The sequence below is a fragment of the Megalobrama amblycephala genome, linkage group LG5, assembly GCF_018812025.1.
Source record: "Megalobrama amblycephala isolate DHTTF-2021 linkage group LG5, ASM1881202v1, whole genome shotgun sequence".
In the NCBI taxonomy this organism is placed as follows: domain Eukaryota; kingdom Metazoa; phylum Chordata; class Actinopteri; order Cypriniformes; family Xenocyprididae; genus Megalobrama; species Megalobrama amblycephala.
In genome coordinates, this window is record NC_063048.1 from 38759030 (window position 1) to 38778667 (window position 19638).

The following is a 19638-nucleotide window of genomic DNA, read 5'->3' on the forward strand; positions in this document are numbered from 1 at the left end:
GTATTTACTATGAATTACTATAGTATTTTTTCACCTGGGCATTTTCTCTTGCATATTGAATAAACTTATTTGTTGGTTTTATTGGCCTAATGTATTCATTTCATTTGCCACCACATATTTACCTTACTGTATGCTCAGTAGTACTGTTGTTAGCATTGCACCTGCTGAACAAGTCAAACAAATTCTAATGGTTTCCATTGCAAATACCATTAAAATCATAACAAAATTCCTGTATAATAATGCTTTTCGGCTCTTATCCCACTAGGCCTACTGTTGTTCAATGGTTCCTATTAGCCAGGTAATTTCACACCAATTCACCATAATTTGTTGGTCTGTACCAATACACACCAACACTTTATTAGGGAAAACCCACAGAGATCATTGCAGTTTCCATTAAAACCATTCAGTGACAGATTTAGGCCTGGACGGCCCAGGGCGGCACGGGGTACCTGCGCAAAAAAACAAACAAACAAACAATCAAACAAACGAATGCGCGATCGGGTTTTTACCGCTCATTTGCACGCAACGTCAATGATATCGTCACTCGGTGGGTAAATTAACCTGTTCGGGAGGGACTTGGAGTGTGTGCCCGGAGAAGACAACTCACTCAAAAGTATACGAGAAGAAGGGATGAGGTGACGTCTGTAGGGACAGCGGGACAAGTTCTAAATCAACGCTAAATTATGGTAAGGCAAAAGGTCTAAGCCACCGGAGGCTGATTTAAGTAACGTAAATAAATAAAAAGGAAGAGGGGAAAACATGCAAAAGATAAAGGCATGTATGCAGCTTACTCATATCGTAATAATAGTAGGCAAATAATAAAATATAGGGCCTATCACTTATGTTATGTTGCTTGCTATGCTATTACACATTGGCCAACAATATTCATTTTTCTGTCCAACTAGCTTAACCAGAGAGTAAAATGAGATTTTGTAACATGTACCTTTTTTTAAACAAACATAATAGCCTACTTTAATATTTTACTGTAAAGTTGTGCAATTTTGTAGGATTTATGGTATTTTGTGTTATTTATTTGCCTCAATTTGTAATAATTTAAGTTTATACATTTATATAAAATAGCAAAATTTTATGTTCAATCCACTTTAATAAAGATCTACATTTCTAAATTTCATTCATAGTGATAGACATGAAAAATGTGCCTGGGTTTAGTGGACGTTTACTGCCATCTACTGGAAAGCAAACACTTAATTAAATTAAAATTAAAATAACATGAATTTTTAACTACAGCCACTAGATGGCTAGAGAATTAATCAATGGTTCTGTTGTGAAAGGGAAGACTCAGGCAGGGGATCCAATTGCAGCGTTTTATTAAATGTAAGCGTGGTCGTACAGGCAGGGTAAATCAGAAGCAAACAGGTACAGCAGAGGGTAGACAGAATCGTAATCCAGGTACAGGCAGAGGTCAGAGCTGGCAGATATCACTCACAGGTCGGTATACAAAGCAAGGTTCAGGACAGGCAGCAACGGGTCACTAAACAGGGAACAGGCATGAACGGTAACAACAAACAGGCAGACAGTAAACACAGGGGAACGCTCGGAATTGCAACAACAGTTAACAAGACTTCGCGCTTAGATGGTGCGAGTGAGAGTCCTTTTATAGTCCAGGTAACAAGCTGCAGCTGGGTGTGGTGATTAGTGAGGAGTGTGTGCATGGCTGTATGTGGCGACAGGTGATTGGTGTGGAGTGAACATGTGACTGACAGGGAGAACTCCAGGGTAGCCACGGTGGATCAAGCGCCACGGGTAACCATGGTGGGTCAGGTGTTACGGGCAGCCAGTGCAGGTCAGGAGTGCCATAACTCCACGGCGGGTCAGATGGCTCGGGCAGCCACAGCAGGTCAGGTGGTTCGGGAAACCACGGCAGGTCAGGGGGTTCGGGCAACCACGGCATTTCAGGCAGGTCAGGTGGCTTGGGTAACCACGGTAGGTCAGGTGGCTTGGGTAACCACAGTAGGTCAGGTGGCTTGGGTAACCACGGCAGGTTAGGGTCCATAAACGGCCATAATTGTTCAAAGGCCAATGACGGCAGTGGCCGGGCAGGGTCCCCACCCACAAGCTCCCCACCTGCAAGCTCCCCACCCTCAGGTATACTGCCCCCCCCCCAAAAAAGTTCTTGGGGATTTCAACGGGGTCTGTTGCGGCCTCGTGGGCAAGGAGTTCGGGTGGTTCCGGCAGGGCAAGGCGTTCGGGCAGCGCCGGCAGGGCAAGGCGCTTGAGAGGTGTTGGCAGAGCAAGGAGCTTGGGCGGCGCTGGCAGAGCAAGTAGCTCAGGTGGCGCCGGCAGGGTAAGAAGCGCAGGTGGCGCCGGCAGGGCAAGAAGCTTAGGCGTAAGAGGAGGAAGAACAGAAGGAGCCTTCCTCCTCCTCCTCCTCCTCCTCTTCCGAGGATGAGGAGATGGTTCACTGGTTGGAGCGTGTTCAGGGGCAGACTCACTGGATGAAGCGGGTTCTGGAGCGGACTCAATGGCTGGAACGCCCCCCACGTCCTTGAGCATCGCAGGAGCGGCCATCTTGCCCGTGGGCACTGGCAACGCAGCCATCTTGTCCATCGCGTCCAGGGCGCTTGAGTCCATAGCAACCGGCGAACCTGAGAGCGTTGCAACCGGCGAACCTGAGAGCGTTGCAACCGGCGAACCTGAGAGCGTTGCAACCGGCGAACCTGAGAGCGTTGCAACCGGCGAACCTGAGAGCGTTGCAACCGGCGAACCTGAGAGCGTTGCAACCGGCGAACCTGAGAGCGTTGGAACCGGCGAACTTGAGAGCGAAGCATCCGACGGGCTTGAGTGCGAAGCGTCCGACGGGCTTGAGTGCGAAGCGTCCGCAGGGCTTGAGAGCGAAGCGGCCGGCTGGCTTGGGTGCGAAGCGTCCGGCTGGCTTGAGAGCGAAGCGGCCACCGGGCTTGAGAGCGAAGCGGCCGGCTGGCTTGAGTGCGAAGCGGCCACCGGGCTTGAGAGCGAAGCGGCCGGCAGTGGCTTGGGAATGCCAGCCGCTCGTGCTGAAGTCAGCGGAGGATCAGCCACACTAGAACGTAATCCTCTCCGCTTTCTGACTGATCTAGAGGTGTGACGTTGCTCTTGGAGATCTGTGGTGACGTGACTTGACTCTGGAAAATCTGGGAAGACGTGACTTGGTATTGTTGTGACCGCCATCTTGTGAAAGTTCTTTGGCGCGGCGGCCATTACGTGATTCGGCGAAGTGTCGCATTTCTCCACGACCCCCACCGTAAATGGAGAGCCAACAGTCAGTAACGCATAATCCAAAAAACAAGTAAGTGAGGAAAGTGGTCCCTCTTGTCTCAGTTTATTCTGAAGGGGTTGATTTATGCCATCGCAAAAAAAGTCTATAAGAGCACAGTCAGGCCAGTCTGCATAATGGGCAATATCCATGAACTTCTGAATGTGGTCCTCCAGAGTACTATTACCTTGACGAAGGTGGATGAGACATATAGCTGGGTCCATGCTGATGCTGGATGTGACAGAAACACTCACGGTAGCTGCTGGATCTTGGTGTGGCGAAGTCTTCTGTTGTGAAAGGGAAGACTCAGGCAGGGGATCCAATTGCAGCGTTTTATTAAATGTAAGCGTGGTCGTACAGGCAGGGTAAATCAGGAGCAAACAGGTACAGCAGAGGTTAGACAGAATCGTAATCCAGGTACAGGCAGAGGTCAGGGCTGGCAGATATCACTCACAGGTCGGTATACAAAGCAAGGGTCAGGACAGGCAGCAACGGGTCAATAAACAGGGAACAGGCAGGAACGGTAACAGCAAACAGGCAGACAGTAAACACAGGGGAACGCTCGGAATTGCAACAACAGTTAACAAGACTTCACGCTTAGATGGTGCGAGTGAGAGTCCTTTTATAGTCCAGGTAACAAGCTGCAGCTGGGTATGGTGATTAGTGAGGAGTGTGTGCATGGCTCTATGTGGCGACAGGTGATTGGTGTGGAGTGAACATGTGACTGGCAGGGAGAATTGTGGGAAGTGTAGTCCGGGGAGTTTTGGTGGCAAATGTTAGGCATTCTAATTATATAGGACACACAGGTCATGGAATATGTAGCATGTGCTGCTGCAATTCTTCTGGGAGTCTTGTTTACATTAAACGAAACAGAAATAGAAAGAGAACGAAGAAGGAAGAGACGTTTACGGAACAGAAGGGCATTGGCATTTGCAGCTGGATTTCATGAAGTAATATTTCAGCATCTTAAAAAATTAATCAGAAAAATAGACAAATGCAACAATTTCAAACTTACTTATACACTTACATTTGTTATTTTAATAGGAGAATCCTTACAGATATTCTCAGATCAACAGGACTGTACCTGTTCTGCATGCTTTCTTTGATGTGGAAAGTGACATGAAAGAGACAGTCCCTCAATGAGCTGATCCAGCTGCTGCTTGAAGACAGGCATCATGGATGGGGAAGAACTATAGAAATTCTAATATTTCTGTTCTGGCTAGCAAGTGGGGCATCTTATAGGGTTCTGTCCTGTGCCTTTGGAGTGCCCAAAACCACAGTTTATAGAGCTGTGAAACTCACTTGCAATCATCTGCTCCAGCATTTACAAAAATACATTAATTTGCCAAGGGCCGCTGTGTTAGATGACATCTCAGAAGGGTTTCAAAGGCTCGGGCGACTTGCAGCAATGGGAAAAGCTGCTGGAGCAATAGATGGGTGCCATATTCGAATAAAAGCACAAGGAAAGGGGTTGGCACCATGCTATTACAATCGGAAGCTGTACCTATCTATAATACTACAAGCAATCTGTGATCACACTGGAAGGTTTCTGGATGTTTTTGTGGGTTACCCCGGTTCTGTCCATGATTCCAGGGTGTTAAAAAATTGCAATGTGTATAGAAGAGGCCTTTACCTACCATCAACACATTTTCTTCTTGGGGATGGAGGCTATCCATGCATCCAAGAACCCATTTCCATCCTAACACCTTACAAAGAGCCAGTGAGAAATCCTGTTGAGGCAAGATTTAATAGCTACTGTAACGAGGTTAGTAGATATGGGAAGAAGGAGGCGGGAACCGGCGAACATTGAACAAAACTTTAATCTCAAAACAAACAAACAAAACGAAAGTAATGCCGGCAGACCCTCGCGGACGTCTGCCGGCTACACAAACATAATAAAACATAACATAAAGTCCAGGCCTGGTCCTCTCTCGTCCTTCACTGATGTCGCTCCTCCTTTTATGCCTCCGGAGCTCCTCCGTGAGAGACTCGAGGCCGGCACGCCTCGCAGGTGACGCTCATTATCACTCGCGTCACCGGCCTCGCGCCGTTCCCTCACGGCTCTCGCCCGCCCTGCTCGTCACATACCCCCAACGCCCCTCGCAGGCCGGGGGGTACTCCCGCGACTGCGCTTATTCCCCCCCGGGGCCTGTCTCGGCGGCCGCAGCACCTGGGGGTAAGGACAGACGAGACGAGAGAAAGGAGACGGAAGCAAGGGAGCGACAGGACGAGAGAGGGGAGAGAGGAAAAAGAAAGAAAAAAAAATTCTTGGTCCGGTTCCCAGACACACTGCCGCCCGGTCCTCAGCCAGCCGGGAGGCTCTTCCTCGCGGTGCCATGCGGTGGCACTGGACGCTCGGTGGACGGCCCGATCCTCGACCGCCTCCTGGCGGCAGGCGATGGCTCCTCCGACTGAGGGCAGCCGGCAGCGAGTCCCCCGTCCCCTGCTCCTCCCCTTCATGGCGGACGGCAGCAGGCTCCGGCCCACGGCAGACGGCGGCGACTCCTCCGCTCCCTCCAGGTCCAGGACGGCAGCCACCCCACCTCGTCCCAGGAGCACGGCATCCGGGTCTCCGTCCCACCTTTCACAAGGCTCCAGCACCACCGCCTCGGGCAGCCTCTCGCGGTCTACACACACTCCCGCGCTGCCCGAACTCCGCAGCACCGCGATCCCCCTCAGCAGCGAGGGCTCTTCGACAGCATGTCCCTCCTTCCTCCCGGGTTTCGGCACCAATGTAACGAGGTCAGTAGATGTGGGAAGAAGGAGGCGGGAACCGGCGAACGTTCAACAAAAGTTTAATTCAAAATAAACAAAGAACAAAACGAAAGTAATGCCGGCAGACCCTCGCGGACGTCTGCCGGCCACACAAACATAATAAAACATAACGTAAAGTCCAGGCCTGGTCCTCTCTTGTCCTTCACTGATGTCGCTCCTCCTTTTATGCCCCCGGAGCTCCTCCGTGAGAGACTCGAGGCCGGCACGCCTCGCTGGTGACGCACATTATCACTCGCGTCACCGGCCTCGCGCCGTTCCCTCACGGCTCTCGCCCGCCCTGCTCGTCACAGCTACCATGCCAGGGCACGCTGCATCATTGAAAGGGCATTTGGCATGCTAAAGACCAGATGGAGATCAATTTTCCTGCAATCACTTCCAGTGGATCACAGATTTGCACCCAAGGTAGTGCACATGCACCATGTTGCATAATCTCTGCATGAGTGTAGGAGACACAGTTACTCCACATGCGGAACCTGAAGAAGCCCCACAAGTTTGTGCTGATCAGCAGGAGACTACTGGCATGACGCTTTGTGATGGACAACATCCAGACCTCTCTTAGAGGGTAAGAAGAAGACCTCTTGTACCAAGCCTGGGAAGAACAAGGCTTCTCATTGGTCCACAGGCAGTTACTGCCCTTCACCATCTAGACGCTACTTCCTAAGGTTAGCCAGAGACTGCCATAAAAATTCCTCGGGACCTTAGCAGAAATGGGTGAAACAGAGAGGTCACAAAGATCCATCCAAATCCATTCAAAACTATGTTTGAAAACCTTAGAACTGATGCAAACTACACATCCATTTCAAACTTATTCACAGAAATAAGTATTCTCAGTGACAGCTATTTGTAGTGCAACATCTGATACAAATTCAGCTGTTAATGTACAATTGAATGACAGTTCAATCTTTTTCCATGATGTTTAGTCTCTATTTGTTTAGAATATTGCCAAAGGTATTCTGGTGGTGGTTTGGAAAGTGAGAAATGCACTGGTAAACTTTAAAGACACTGTAAAGACTTCCAACTTTGTGCTTTATGCAAATGAGTTTCACAGGGGAGAGAAGGGTGGGCCACACTTTGTGTGTCCCCTCTGATGGCAGTAGCCAATCACAGCACTGGAATGGAGAAGCGCCAAAATGCAATCTCCTCCTCATCGGAAAGGGATAAAGGTACCCTTTCAACAGACATTCCTTGTTCTGAGTCTGTCTGTCAAAGGGGATAGACATTAACAGATACACAGTTCTGAGTCTGCCCGTCAAAGGGGAAAGACACAACAGATACACCGTTCTGGGTCCCAACTCTGTAAGGAGTGAGACATTAACAGATATTGTTCTGAGTCTCCCATAGGAGAAAACAGAGCAGATACAACACAGTTCTGAGCCTCTGGTCCATCCAGAGAGACAACAACAGATCCCATGATCTGAGTCTACAGCTTGTGAGGCAGCAACAGAGACGACCACGTTCTGAGCCTCTAGCTTGTCAGGAAAGAGACATCAACAAACACTACGTTCAGAGTTTCCGTCCAGCGAGACAGTAACGACATCTGCAACAAGGTTAAGCTCAGGAGAGCAAACCCTCACTTCAAGGTACCTTCGTCTGCGTGTTCCAGATTGTTAAGGACCTTCTGCACCTACACCAGGGCCTCATCTGCGTGTTCCAGATTTTAGGACCCTTTGGTGCTCCAGGAGATCAGCATCCCACAGAGCTTCGTGTTCAAGACTGTTGAAACAGATTCTGGCTCCTCTCCTGTCGCCCAGCACAACCAGTGGAAGACGTCACCGTCATCGGACTCGACCAAGTGGAACGTAAATATCACTTAACCAAACCTCTTTCCAGAGACCTTGGCATTGTTGTATATTATCAGTATATAATTTCCTAATTTCCATTAGATGTAATATAGCTGATGTTAGTTAATAACAAATAATCTTTCGTTTATTTGTTTGGTGCATAATAAGGTTCTCCACCTTACTATTTTCAGAGAAACAGTTTATCTTTCCATAAGATAGCGTAACTCTTCCATAGCCACACCCAACATAATCACTTGTATTCTATGTAGCTTATGCACTTTATTCCTTTATTATTCATAGTATTCATTTAGTAGCTGTGTTAGTTATTCTTGTTTATCTTTTTGTTAATAAATTTATTTTATTACACTTGTGTCTTCCTTGTGATAATACAGAAGAGGTTCTACAAGTTAGCAATATCACCAATCTTTCAGATAAATCAGCTGACCACTTTACATTAATTCTAAATGAATGAAAGCCCCTGTTGGGAGTGTTCTCATACTGCCAATGGCAAAAGACCTTGACTGGTGCCCTGAACTAGGGAAAGGGGGGGAAGTGGTCATCTGATGTACTCATAACCACACCTTAAGAGACGTATGATCCAAAAATCACAATGTCAGCGGTGACGTGAGTACCAATCCCTATTTTACTTTGTGTCCTTTGATGGACAAAGTAAAAATCACTACAATAAATTGTTCATAATCCATCAAAACTGCTGTGTTATTACAAATATTAATATTGTTGCTGGTTTATATTGTAATTGTCACAGTTCCCGTGTTTCCCGGACTCCATTTCCCATGATCCTCCTGTTTCTGCACCTTATTCTAACAGGCTCATCGGACTGTTCCAGGTTGGACGTTCGCTGGAGAGGTATGTGGAGGAGTTCGTAGAGCTTGCTTATTTGACTCACTGGTTGGATGCTCATTTGATCGCCCTGTTTCTGGACGGACTGGACGAGAACACAATCCGCTTTGATGAACCTGATGATTATTTTTCCTTAAAAGATACTATTAATCTAATTTTGTATTTAAACGGCTCCAATTTCCTTGTTGACGAGGTTCAGGATGTTAAGTGTTTATCTCGTCCAGTCCTCCCAGAGATACGGGTGGCCTGGCCAGTTGGTCAACCTTCGTCTTCCTCCGCATGCCTCTCCAGTGAATTGTTTTCCTGTGTCACGCTGGACCCACACACCTCCGCTGGGTCTAGAAAGCGGAGGAGAAGGAAGAGGAAAACCTCAGAGCCCTCTCCAGTCTCCACGGAGCCATCTCCAGTCTCCACCGCCGAGCAAGCTTCTCCAATCCCCACCGAGCCCTCTGCTCCAACCTCTCACAAGCCGCCAAGGGATGCGGTCTGGTTAATAGACTTTTGGACCGAGCCAGTAGCTGCCAACGAGCCAGTATCTCCAGTAGCTGCCAACGGGCCAGCATCTCCAGTAGCTGCCAACGGGCCAGTATCTCCAGTCTCCGCCGCCGAGCCAGTATCTCCAGTCTCAGCTGCCGAGCCAGTATCTCCAGTCTCAGCCGCCGAGCCAGTATCTCCAGTCTCAGCCGCCGAGCCAGTATCTCCAGTCTCTGCCGAGCCCTCTGCTCCAGCCGCCACCGCCGAGCCCTCTGCTCCAGCCGCCGCCGCCGAGCCCTCTGCTCCAGCCGCCGTCTCAGAGCCAGCCGCTCCAGCCGCCGCTGAACCAGCCGCTCCAGCCTGTCATGAGCCCACTGCCGGCGCCCACGGGCCCACTCCAGCCCATGCTTCCACTCCAGTTGAGCCTACCCTAAAACTCCCCAAGTATTTTTTTTTGGGGGGCCCAGTACCTGTGGGTGGGGATCTCCTGGGCGGGGTTTCGGGGTCGCCAGAGCCCACCAAGGCTCCAGACCCGCAATGGCCGCCCTCGGACATTGAGCTGCAATGGCCGCCCTCGGACATTGACCCGCAATGGCTGCCCTCGGACATTGACCCTTCATAGCCTGCTGCAGCTCCTGACCCACCATGGCCTGCTGCAGCTCCTGACCCACCATGGCCTGCTGCAGCTCCTGACCCACCATGACCTGCTGCAGCTCCTGACCCACCATGGCCTGCTGCAGCTCCTGACCCACCATGGCCTTCTGCAGGTCCTGACCCACCATGGCCTGCTGCAGTTCCTGACCCACCATGGCCTGCTGCAGTTCCTGACCCTCCATGGCCGCCCACGGCCCCTGACCTGCCATGGCTTACCGATGCTCCCGATCCACCATGGCTGATGGATCCACTCTGGAGACCTCCACCCCAGTCCGCTCCTCTCCCTGCACCTGCATGAGGTCTCCAGGGCGCCCACCACCCCTCCCGGTTGTTCTATCTACGGCGCGAGGACGTGCCTACCGGGAGGGGGGCGGGTACTGTCACAGTTCCCGTGTTTCCCGGACTCCATTTCCCATGATCCTCCTGTTTCCGCACCTGCACTCACTTCCCTCGTCTTCTCCCCATCATCACTCATTACCCGCACCTGGACTTCATCATCAGCACATCCCTTTATATGGACTCACTCCCTTCACTCCTTGTCTGTCCTCATTGTTAATCTAACATGTATTGTGTGTAAATCTCTCCTTTGTTTGATTAAAGTATCCTGCATTGTGGATATCCGTGTATGCTTCATCTCTACTACACCAGTAATTTCTGTCTGGTGGTTTTATATTTGTGTTTATACAAAACTCACTGCATACTGAAACATAACACTTTCCACAGCTGTAATTATTTATATCACAACTAGCAAAATAAAGTTCATATATTAGAACATATACTCCCTGTTTCACAGACAAGGCTTAGCTTAAGACAGGACTATGCCTTAGTTAAGTTAGGATATTTAAGGTGCTTTTATAAAAATGCATTAGAAAAATCTTGAGACAAAACAATGGCACTGACACATTTAAAGAGATGTCAGTGTAATTTATTTTCAGTTAAGACAGCTCGAACATGCATTTTAGTCTGGGACTAGGCTTAATCCTTGTCTGTGAAACCGAATAGAGCATGAATGGCTGTGATGTGAAATAAAAATATCATAAGCAAATCATAATAAAACCAATAGAACACACCAAATGCTTTGTTAATTTACATTTTATTTACAAGTTTTTCAAACAAAGAAAGAAACCTCTCACTTCTTTCAGCAGCAGCTTTTTCTCTTTCTTCCTCTCTGGCTGCCTTGGCCACAAGGAAGTCTAAAACACATCCTTTACTCTTTCTCTTCTTCCTGACAGCTGGAGGTGAGGTCTCAGTTGAAGGGCCTGCAACTTCATCCTGAGTAGATGAAGCAATAAGAACAGGAGGTGCAATAGATGGCCTTCCACCTATTGCTTCATCCATCGGAATGAAGAAAGGCCAAGATGCAGCAGTGGCCTCTCCGGACTCCGTCTCTGTGCCCGTTGGTGGACACTTAAGCTCCTGTAAAAGAAGGCAATAATATGTAATGTGACAAGCACCATCCCTTACTTGTCCATAAAAAAAAAAAAGAAATATATTGAGGATATATGTATCACACATTTCTAAATTATAATGACTGGGAAAACGTGGTTGTTCAGGTGAACTTTGATGTTATTATTATGAATGTGGAAAAGGTGAAGGTATGCACATCCAAAACGTCTTGGCCAGGTGATCAAAAAAAAAAGAAAAAAAAAAAGAATAAAAAATATATCAAATAATAAAAAAATACAAAAAAATTAAAATTAATTTTTTTTTCTAAATAAAGGGAGAACAACAGTGTTCAGATCTTCTTCTTTTTATTTTTTATTATTATGAATGTACCTTGTACTCCTTCAAATTTTCCCATTTCTTTGCGGCTTGCTGGCCAGTAATCTTCCCCTCCAAATTAATTTCTTTAATTACAGTTCTATAACAACAATAACAAACAAACAAACAATAAAGGAAGATTTGTATGCATTTTGATGTCACACAGAAAGCATAAAATAGGACATTACTATTTACATAAAGAAATGAAATAACGACATGGTTCTTACGCCCAGGCTTGTTTCGATGCATTTCTTTTGCCCGTGAAGAGATGCTCATTCTCAGCACGGAGTATAATGAAGAGCTTGGTCTCCTCTGTAGACCCTGCGTGTATGCAAAGACAACGTACATGCATTTTTCCCCTGATGTACTCTTTGTATTAAATACGCATTGATTTTATACATTTACTGTAGTAACATTATCAGCGACTGCCGGTATTCTACGTTAAATGTAATGTATTTTGTGTCTATGTATTTAAAACTTTTCAATGGACTGATAAAGGGAGCTGTAAAGTATTTTTGTTGAAGTACAATGTCGCTTTGACCATAATAATGCACCGAATCTAACTTGTATAAATAGTACAGTAGTATAAAAAATACTATTATACATACATTTATGGACAAAATCCAAGTCCGAGTAGACATTGCTTCCTGTAGACATTGTGCCGCCATACAACTTCAAAACGCCTAACAACTGCAAAGGATCATGGGGGACCGAAGTGTCCATCAGTTGTTCCCTTCGAAATCCTTCATTCCAAAGGGCCCTTTGAAGTGGCCAGTTTTGAGCACTTCGGTTTGGAACGACCCTTCAACATGGCGGCCATGATTATTTTCACTCCGAAGTGCCCTTCGGAGGGTGATATATCCCGTTTGGAACGCACCGAGGGGCAAACAGGCTTAACAAGATAACAAGGAAACAAGAAACACCTGGGGAGACAAATCAACATGAAAAACAACAAAAAACTACAACGTATAGCACAGGAAACCCTTAAAAGTCCAAGGACAGACACAGAGCACATGTGACAGAGCCCCCCCTCTAAGGAGCGGCTTCTAGACGCTCCCAACAGTCATAAAAGTTCAGGAGGGAGGCAGAACGGAGGTGGACCAGGGGGCGGGATGGAGGGCCAGGTCCATGGAGAGGAAGAAAGCCTGTCTGCACAGCTGTGGGGTCATCAGATGTTACACTAATGAGTTGTTGTTTTTTATTTGCATTATGCATTTTTTGTGTAAATACATGTACATGATGAGCTTTAAATAGTCTGTGTGGGGACTTCCTGTGACGTCATGGTCGTGGCGGCAGCCTGATTCTTAAGCTCCCAGAGGAGAATTTGTTAAAACTAGCCAAACCTTAATTATAAATCTTACTTTCTGCAAAAAACACTCACAATAATCAATCGAAATGGCCAGTAATCGAAAAGACATGGATAAGAAGAGCAAAGCACCAAAAAAAGATGAACAACAGAACCCAAAGGACGAGGGAGAAGAGCACATGGCGGCAGTGCTAGCCGAACTGCGCATATTAAGAAAGGAGCACGCTGAAGCCTCTAAAGATACTAAAGACTCATTAGCAAGAGTAGAATCTGCACTGACCGAAGTAGACGAAAGGATGACGAAATTAGAACAGCGTGTGATAGAATACGAACAGAGGCTAAGTGACGCAGAAGATAAAACTCAAAGAAACGAGCGAGCCCTTTATTACTTGCTGCAAAGAGATGCTAATTTGCCAGCAAAATGTGAAGACCTAGAGTCCAGAGCAAGACGGAATAACGTCCGCATATACGGCGTGAAAGAAGACGAGGAAACCAACAAAGACATGCTGAGTTTCGTAAATGATCTCAACCGAACCTCACTGACATTACCAGAAGAGCTCAACTTAAATGTAGTGAGAGCACACCGCTCACTGACTATGAGACCGAAAGACCCAGCGAGCCCTCCGAGATCCATTATCGTCAGATTTCTAGACTACAGAATCAAAGAAACGGTAATCCAGGAAGCATGGAAACATTGCGGAGGAGTGCCATATAACGGACAGAGGATCTTCTTTGACCAGGACTACACATCAGACATCCAGAAGAAACGCAAGCAAGTAAGAGACGTGATGAAATTGCTTAAAGAGAAGAACATCAAAGCTCAATCGCCATTTCCTGCCAAGCTGAAAATTCACCTGACCTCTGGAACGAAGACCTTCACGACCCTCGCAGATGCGGCCGCAACGCTCGGAGAGTTGGGTATCCATGTCCATTTGAACGAACGTGAGACGCTACAGGCGGAACTCTTGAAAAACAAATGAACTAAGGCTTCAACGTCAAACAGAGCGAATTCAATGACCAACGCGGATTTGAAGAGCATTCTCCATGGTGGCCATCGATGAACAAATGAAACTTTATTGAACTGTGAGTAGTGATATAGAGAAAAACAAAAAGCAGAAGAAGAAAAAAAAAAACACTTATCCTGTAACACTTGTTTGGCTAGTTTTATTATTTAAAGTTAACTAAAAAGAAAGGACGGGTTCCCCTCAGTCGAGCGGTTTTTATTTTCTCTCTCTTTTTTATTTATTTATTATTTTTTTTAATATTTAGTTTTCGTTGGCGTTTACAATAGGCCATACTACAAAAATTTCAAATTTAGGCAACATATCACGCTAAGGCTATAGTTGCGATAGCACTGTGTGCACATCCCCAGAGAGACTGGTCACAACTCTCTGTCCTTGTTGAGGCAAGGGGACTGTCTTAGCCCTTTGCTCTTTGCTATTAATATTGCACCCTTGGCAGCATCTATAAGACAGAATGAGGAAATAAAAGGTATTAAAGACATGGGAAATAAGGAGCACAAGATATCTCTTAATGCAGATGATATCCTGACCTATATAAGGGATCCAGTCCTTTCTGTCCCTGCACTGCTAGACACCTTAAAAAAATATGGAGAACTCTCAGGTTATCAAATCAACCAATCAAAGTCTGAGGCAATGATGCTAGTTGGACATTGGCCAATCCAATTATCAGAAAGGCTTGATTTCCACTGGTCGCAAGGATTTAGATATCTGGGAATTATCATAATGACAGACCTATCAAAACTATTTAAAGCCAACTACGGGAAATTGATGGACCACATAAAAGGAGACCTTACAAGATGGGAAATTCTGCCACTCTCCCTGATAGGAAGAATAGAAACTATAAGAATGAACATTTTACCAAGGTTGCTCTTTCTCTTCCAATCACTACCTATCTATGTTCCTACTTCCACCTTTACCACATTAGATAAATGGTTATCCAAGTTTATTTGGCAAGGAAAGCGACCCAGACTTAAATTTAAAAGACTACTTTGCCCAAAGGAAAATGGAGGCCTGGACCTGACTAGCCTTAAAACATACTATTGGGCAGCCCAATTAAGATCAATGGTTGCATGGATGTCCCAAGATATTGACACTATATGGGTTGGAATGGAGCAGAGTGAATGCCCAAATTTGCCATTGGATTCAATCCAATTCCTAAACCAAGACATATGGGGGAAATAGAAGATTACTAATGTATGGAGTAAAAACACCTTAAAAATATGGTCAATTGTGAGGAAAAAACTTCAACTTCCCATGACTATTTCCAGAGCTATAAGGATAGCAAATAACTGTGAGTTCTCCCCAGCTAGGCTGGACAAGGGATTCCTGAAATGGACAGAAAAGGGTCTAGTGGTTTTGGACCAGCTGTTTGACGGAGCAGCCTTGAAATCATTTGAACAGCTCAAAGAGAAATATGATTGACCAAATCAAGACTTCTTTAGGTACTTACAAATTAGACATTACCTCCAAAATCATCAAGAATGGGAAAAGCTCTGCTCTCTACCAACAAAAATAGAATGTTTCTTCATATCAATAACAGAAGGAATAGTGAAGTCAAAATTCATTTCACATATTTACAAAATATTGCGGGAAGAAAAATGGGAATTAGAAATGAACACAATAATTACAGATAAGCAGTGGGAGACTTCATGCAGTCAAAGACACAGGGTAACCAGTAGTCCTAACTGAAAGGAATTTGGATGGAAAATTAAAATGAGATATTTTAGGACTCCATTCATAACATCAAAATGGAGCAACACTTTAGACGGCTCTTGGAGGGGTTGTGGCTTAGTGGAAGACCACACGCATATATTTTGGGACTGCCCAAAGATATCAGAATACTGGCAAAATGTACAAAAAGAAATTAAAAAAATGTCTCCAAACATGTTTGCTGAGAGTCCTCCTTTTAATAGCGAATAAGGTAATCACAGCCTCCTGGCTGAAGCCACACCCTCCAACGGTTGCACAATGGAGGGAAAGAATCCAAGATGTTTATAACATGGAGCATATAACAGCATTATTATATTATTATATAACTGAAAGCAGATGTATTCCTAAATAAATGGTCTTCCATTGCCCAACATTTTCATTTGATATGACTATTATGCAGATTATATTTGTCTTACTTCTATTATTATTTTATTTACTTATTTGTCATTTATTTATCAATGGTCATTTGCATTGTAAAAATTACTCTATTATTTACAAAATGTATATGTGGTATTGCAGAGATAAGGATCTTACCTCACATATATTATTGTTAGGATGGAAGACATCTATGGACTCTTATTCTACTTGTGGACTTGCCCTTGACACTTTATTGTATCATCAATACCGTACCGTCAAAAAGTTCATTTGTGACATACTGTATGACTGCACTTGAGAAAATAAAATAAAAGTTAAAAAAAAAAAAAAAAATAGTCTGTGTAAATACGCGTAAATGTCATGCCAGATGCAACTTCTGTTTAACCTTTGCAGTTTAAAGTAGTCTTTTGTTGATGTTAAAGGAAACTGGATTGGTAACAGTCTATACTCTATAGCAGGGGTGCCCAATCCTGTTCCTGGAGATCTACCTACATGCAAAGTTTAGCTCCAGCCTTGCTGAAAACACCTGTCTATAATTATCAAGTGCTCCTGGAGATCTTAATTAACTGATTAAGGTGTGTTTTATCAGGGTTGGAGCTGAACTTTGCAGGAAGGCAGATCTCCAGGAACAGGATTGGGCACCCCTGCTCTATAGTATTGCGACTTATATATTTTTTCTTCTCTTTTAAATCAGTGCAAAGAAATGCAAGTACTGCCAGTGCATCAGATGGAGAGATTGAATAGTTCATCAAAAGACTTCAGACAGAGATGGAAGAACCAAAGAGCGGGCCCAAAGGCAAACTAATTACACCTGTCAATCTGTTCCTCTTTTAGGGTACGCTTACTTGAGAAGTCTCCTGGAGTTCTTTGGAGTTCTTTTGTTTTTTAATGTTTCAAATATGTTTCAAATAAATTGTCATGTCACTCATATTTTCGTTGTGTCATTTATTGGGGAAAAGGAGCATATATTGGTGTTATGGGGTAGGCATGGAGTGATTCATGGGGTTGAAGGTGGGGATGCCATGAAAAAAAAACAGGGTGCCAAACCCTTAATCTTTGTAAAGTTGACATATTTAGTTGACATGCATAAGTACATGTAGGCTTAACAAGGACACTGTAAAAGATTTTTTTTTAATGATATTTTAATTAATTTTATTTTGTGGAAAAACAAATTATTCAAAGCTCTGTTTTCATAAAATAAAACTACACTAAACTATAATACACATATTATAGAAGTTGTAGTGAACACACAAAACGTTTTTAATTCTGCTGAAGAGATATAAGTGCAAATAAGTGCTTATAGATAAGTGCAAGTATATTATTTTATTTAGCAAACAAGACTCAGACCTGTTCTGGCTAAGTGTACAATTTTTGCTAGAGTGATTGTGGCCCATTGCTGGCTTAGTTTTAGTACCCAGTCTTGGACCAGTACTGGCTAAGTGTTCAATTTTTGTCAGCATGATTGTAACCCAATGCTGGCAGTGTCGGCTCAGTTTCAGTACTCAGACTTGGAAGATTTAGAAGTTTTAAGTTCAAAAGACTACCTGTACTCATTAGATGAACAACAGTTTTTACATTGACTTTAACTGGAGCAAATTATTTGAGTTAACTTAAAAAGTTGAGTGCGATAGGTTGCCCTATTTTTTCAAGTTGGCTCAACTTGTTTTGTTTTTTAGTTGTCTTGACAAGAAGTTTTAAGTTCTAAAGATTACCTGGTACTCATTAGATGAAAAAAAGTTGATTATTTAAAATGATTTTAACCCTCTGGAGTCTGAGGGTGATTTGGGGCCTGGAGAAGTTTTGACATGCCCTGACATTTGTGCTTTTTTCATTTGTTCATAAACACATTAATGACACAAGTGTCATTACACTGTATTCAACACAAACTAGGCTACCATAATATGTGAGGAACATGTATGTACATGTTTGTGTTTTTGAAGGAATAATGTTTATGCGTGGTTATTGAAAAAACAAAAAACTTAAGTCACTGAAATAAGGCCAAAAAAAGTATATTAAATCTGTGTTCATAAGACTTCTGGGTATTGGAGATTGTAGACTAGAGTTTTTGCTTCAGAATTATGTAAAAATTATGCTGCCTACTCCTTCATATAAAACAATATATTGATTTAGTTTTTGTAAGTCACTTTTTGTCAAGAAACACAGTATGCATGGAGGCATGAATGATCATGAATAATGGGCCATTTACACCTGAGGAGACAAAAGAATCAAATAATAATGACCTGAAATGACTTGCATATTAATGAGGCCTTTCAGTCAGGTAGGGTGTGAAAAAACCCTCTGTAATCATGTCTCAGCTCAATTTAAAATAATGGTATTCTATTATATTCTTTAAAATATTATGTATTTCTGTGATGCAAAGTGTCTGAACAATTATGTTACCTCTATGGCATTTCATATAGGCTTTTAGCTTAAAGCATGCACATTTGGAGAAATATTGATGGATTCTTATATGTTTATGTCAAATTTCTATACAGAGGAGTAATATTTATTCTATATTTATTCTATATATCATCACTATGAGTGCTGGATACAATTCATACTTGCAGCCGGAGGGCGCTCTGTACACCTTTAGGCCACAAATCCATATAAAGAAGAAGAAGAACCAGGAACTAACTGAATGGTTGCGTCCGAAATCGCCTACTCACTGAGTAGGTACTTAATTTCAGTAAGTACTTACTTTACGAGCCTAAAAGAGTAGGTACTAATCTCGTTGAGTATGAATGTGATCCGAATATAATCTGCCATGTTGACGTTATCATGTGACCTACGACGTTATCACAAGGGCAACAACTTAAAAGATATGAGTGACAGGTTTAATTCATATCTGTAAATATCTTGAAATTGATTTTTTTTACCCTACTAATGTGACCCACAGTTTTATCCTTAAAGATAGGCTATATAACAAAAAATCGCGATCTCTTGAATATGTTGTTAATTTCTTTATTTTATATGCATACAATTTTATCCACAAGCAAAAATGGCTTAAATCTCCTGTTTTCCTTTTTCTCGTTGAATTTAACTGTCGTTTCATCCCTTAGGCTTATAATAAAAAATATATATATATATTTTTGAAGCCTTATGTTGAATTATTCAGATATTTAACCTTGTCATTGTGCTTTTTTTCTGTGTATATAATCTATTTTTTTTTTTGTCATTATGATTGCTCATTGTTAGTTCTGCAATAATAATATAATAAAAAAGATATGAGTGACAGGTGCACTAACACCTCACAGCACCAGTAACTTGACAACACTACCTTGTACGGTTTTCATCAGCATTTGCAATATCTGCACAAAGGAGATGTCGGACAGCTGCTTGAAGATCTCACCTGTGGAGAAGACTGATGTATTACTACTAAAGATTACCCCAGAATGAACAGCATTGCTAGACCACCCTAACACTTAATAATAAATGCTGACCAATACTTAATTATATTACTTTTTTACAGAAAATAATGTATTAGTAAAACAAGCTAAATGTAATGTTTTGTCATATGACATAGCTATGCATGAATAAACACTACAACCAAGGTGAACACATCTCAATATACAAGCAATGAATTAATGCATGAATAAATATATTTTATTTACGGACAATAGGAAACATAAATGAGTTATAAAATGAATAAAAGTAATCATCACAATA

At 43.7% G+C, this 19638-nt stretch overlaps 1 protein-coding gene across 1 annotated transcript; it reads right to left on the reverse strand.

Annotated features, from left to right (window-relative positions):
- Nucleotides 1-10884: 10884 nt before the first annotated feature.
- LOC125268186 lies at nucleotides 10885-12492 on the reverse strand. The gene is made up of 4 exons (XM_048190276.1): nucleotides 12168-12492; nucleotides 11787-11880; nucleotides 11575-11659; nucleotides 10885-11214 (listed from the first exon to the last, which is right to left on the reverse strand). Exons 1-4 carry the CDS (start codon nucleotides 12280-12282, stop codon nucleotides 10885-10887), a joined length of 624 nt encoding a protein of 207 aa, XP_048046233.1. The 5' UTR covers nucleotides 12283-12492.
- Between the last annotated feature and the right edge of the window lie 7146 nt (nucleotides 12493-19638).

Bases quoted from the DNA above. Each gene is read 5' to 3' on its own strand.
- LOC125268186 (XM_048190276.1), bottom strand. From the start codon at position 12,282: ATGGACACTTCGGTCCCCCATGATCCTTTGCAGTTGTTAGGCGTTTTG. The intron at 11,881-12,167 runs GTATGTATAATA...GCATACACGCAG, and splicing joins CTTGGATTTTGTCCATAAAT to GGTCTACAGAGGAGACCAAG. The intron at 11,660-11,786 runs GTAAGAACCATG...TTGTTGTTATAG, and splicing joins GCATCGAAACAAGCCTGGGC to AACTGTAATTAAAGAAATTA.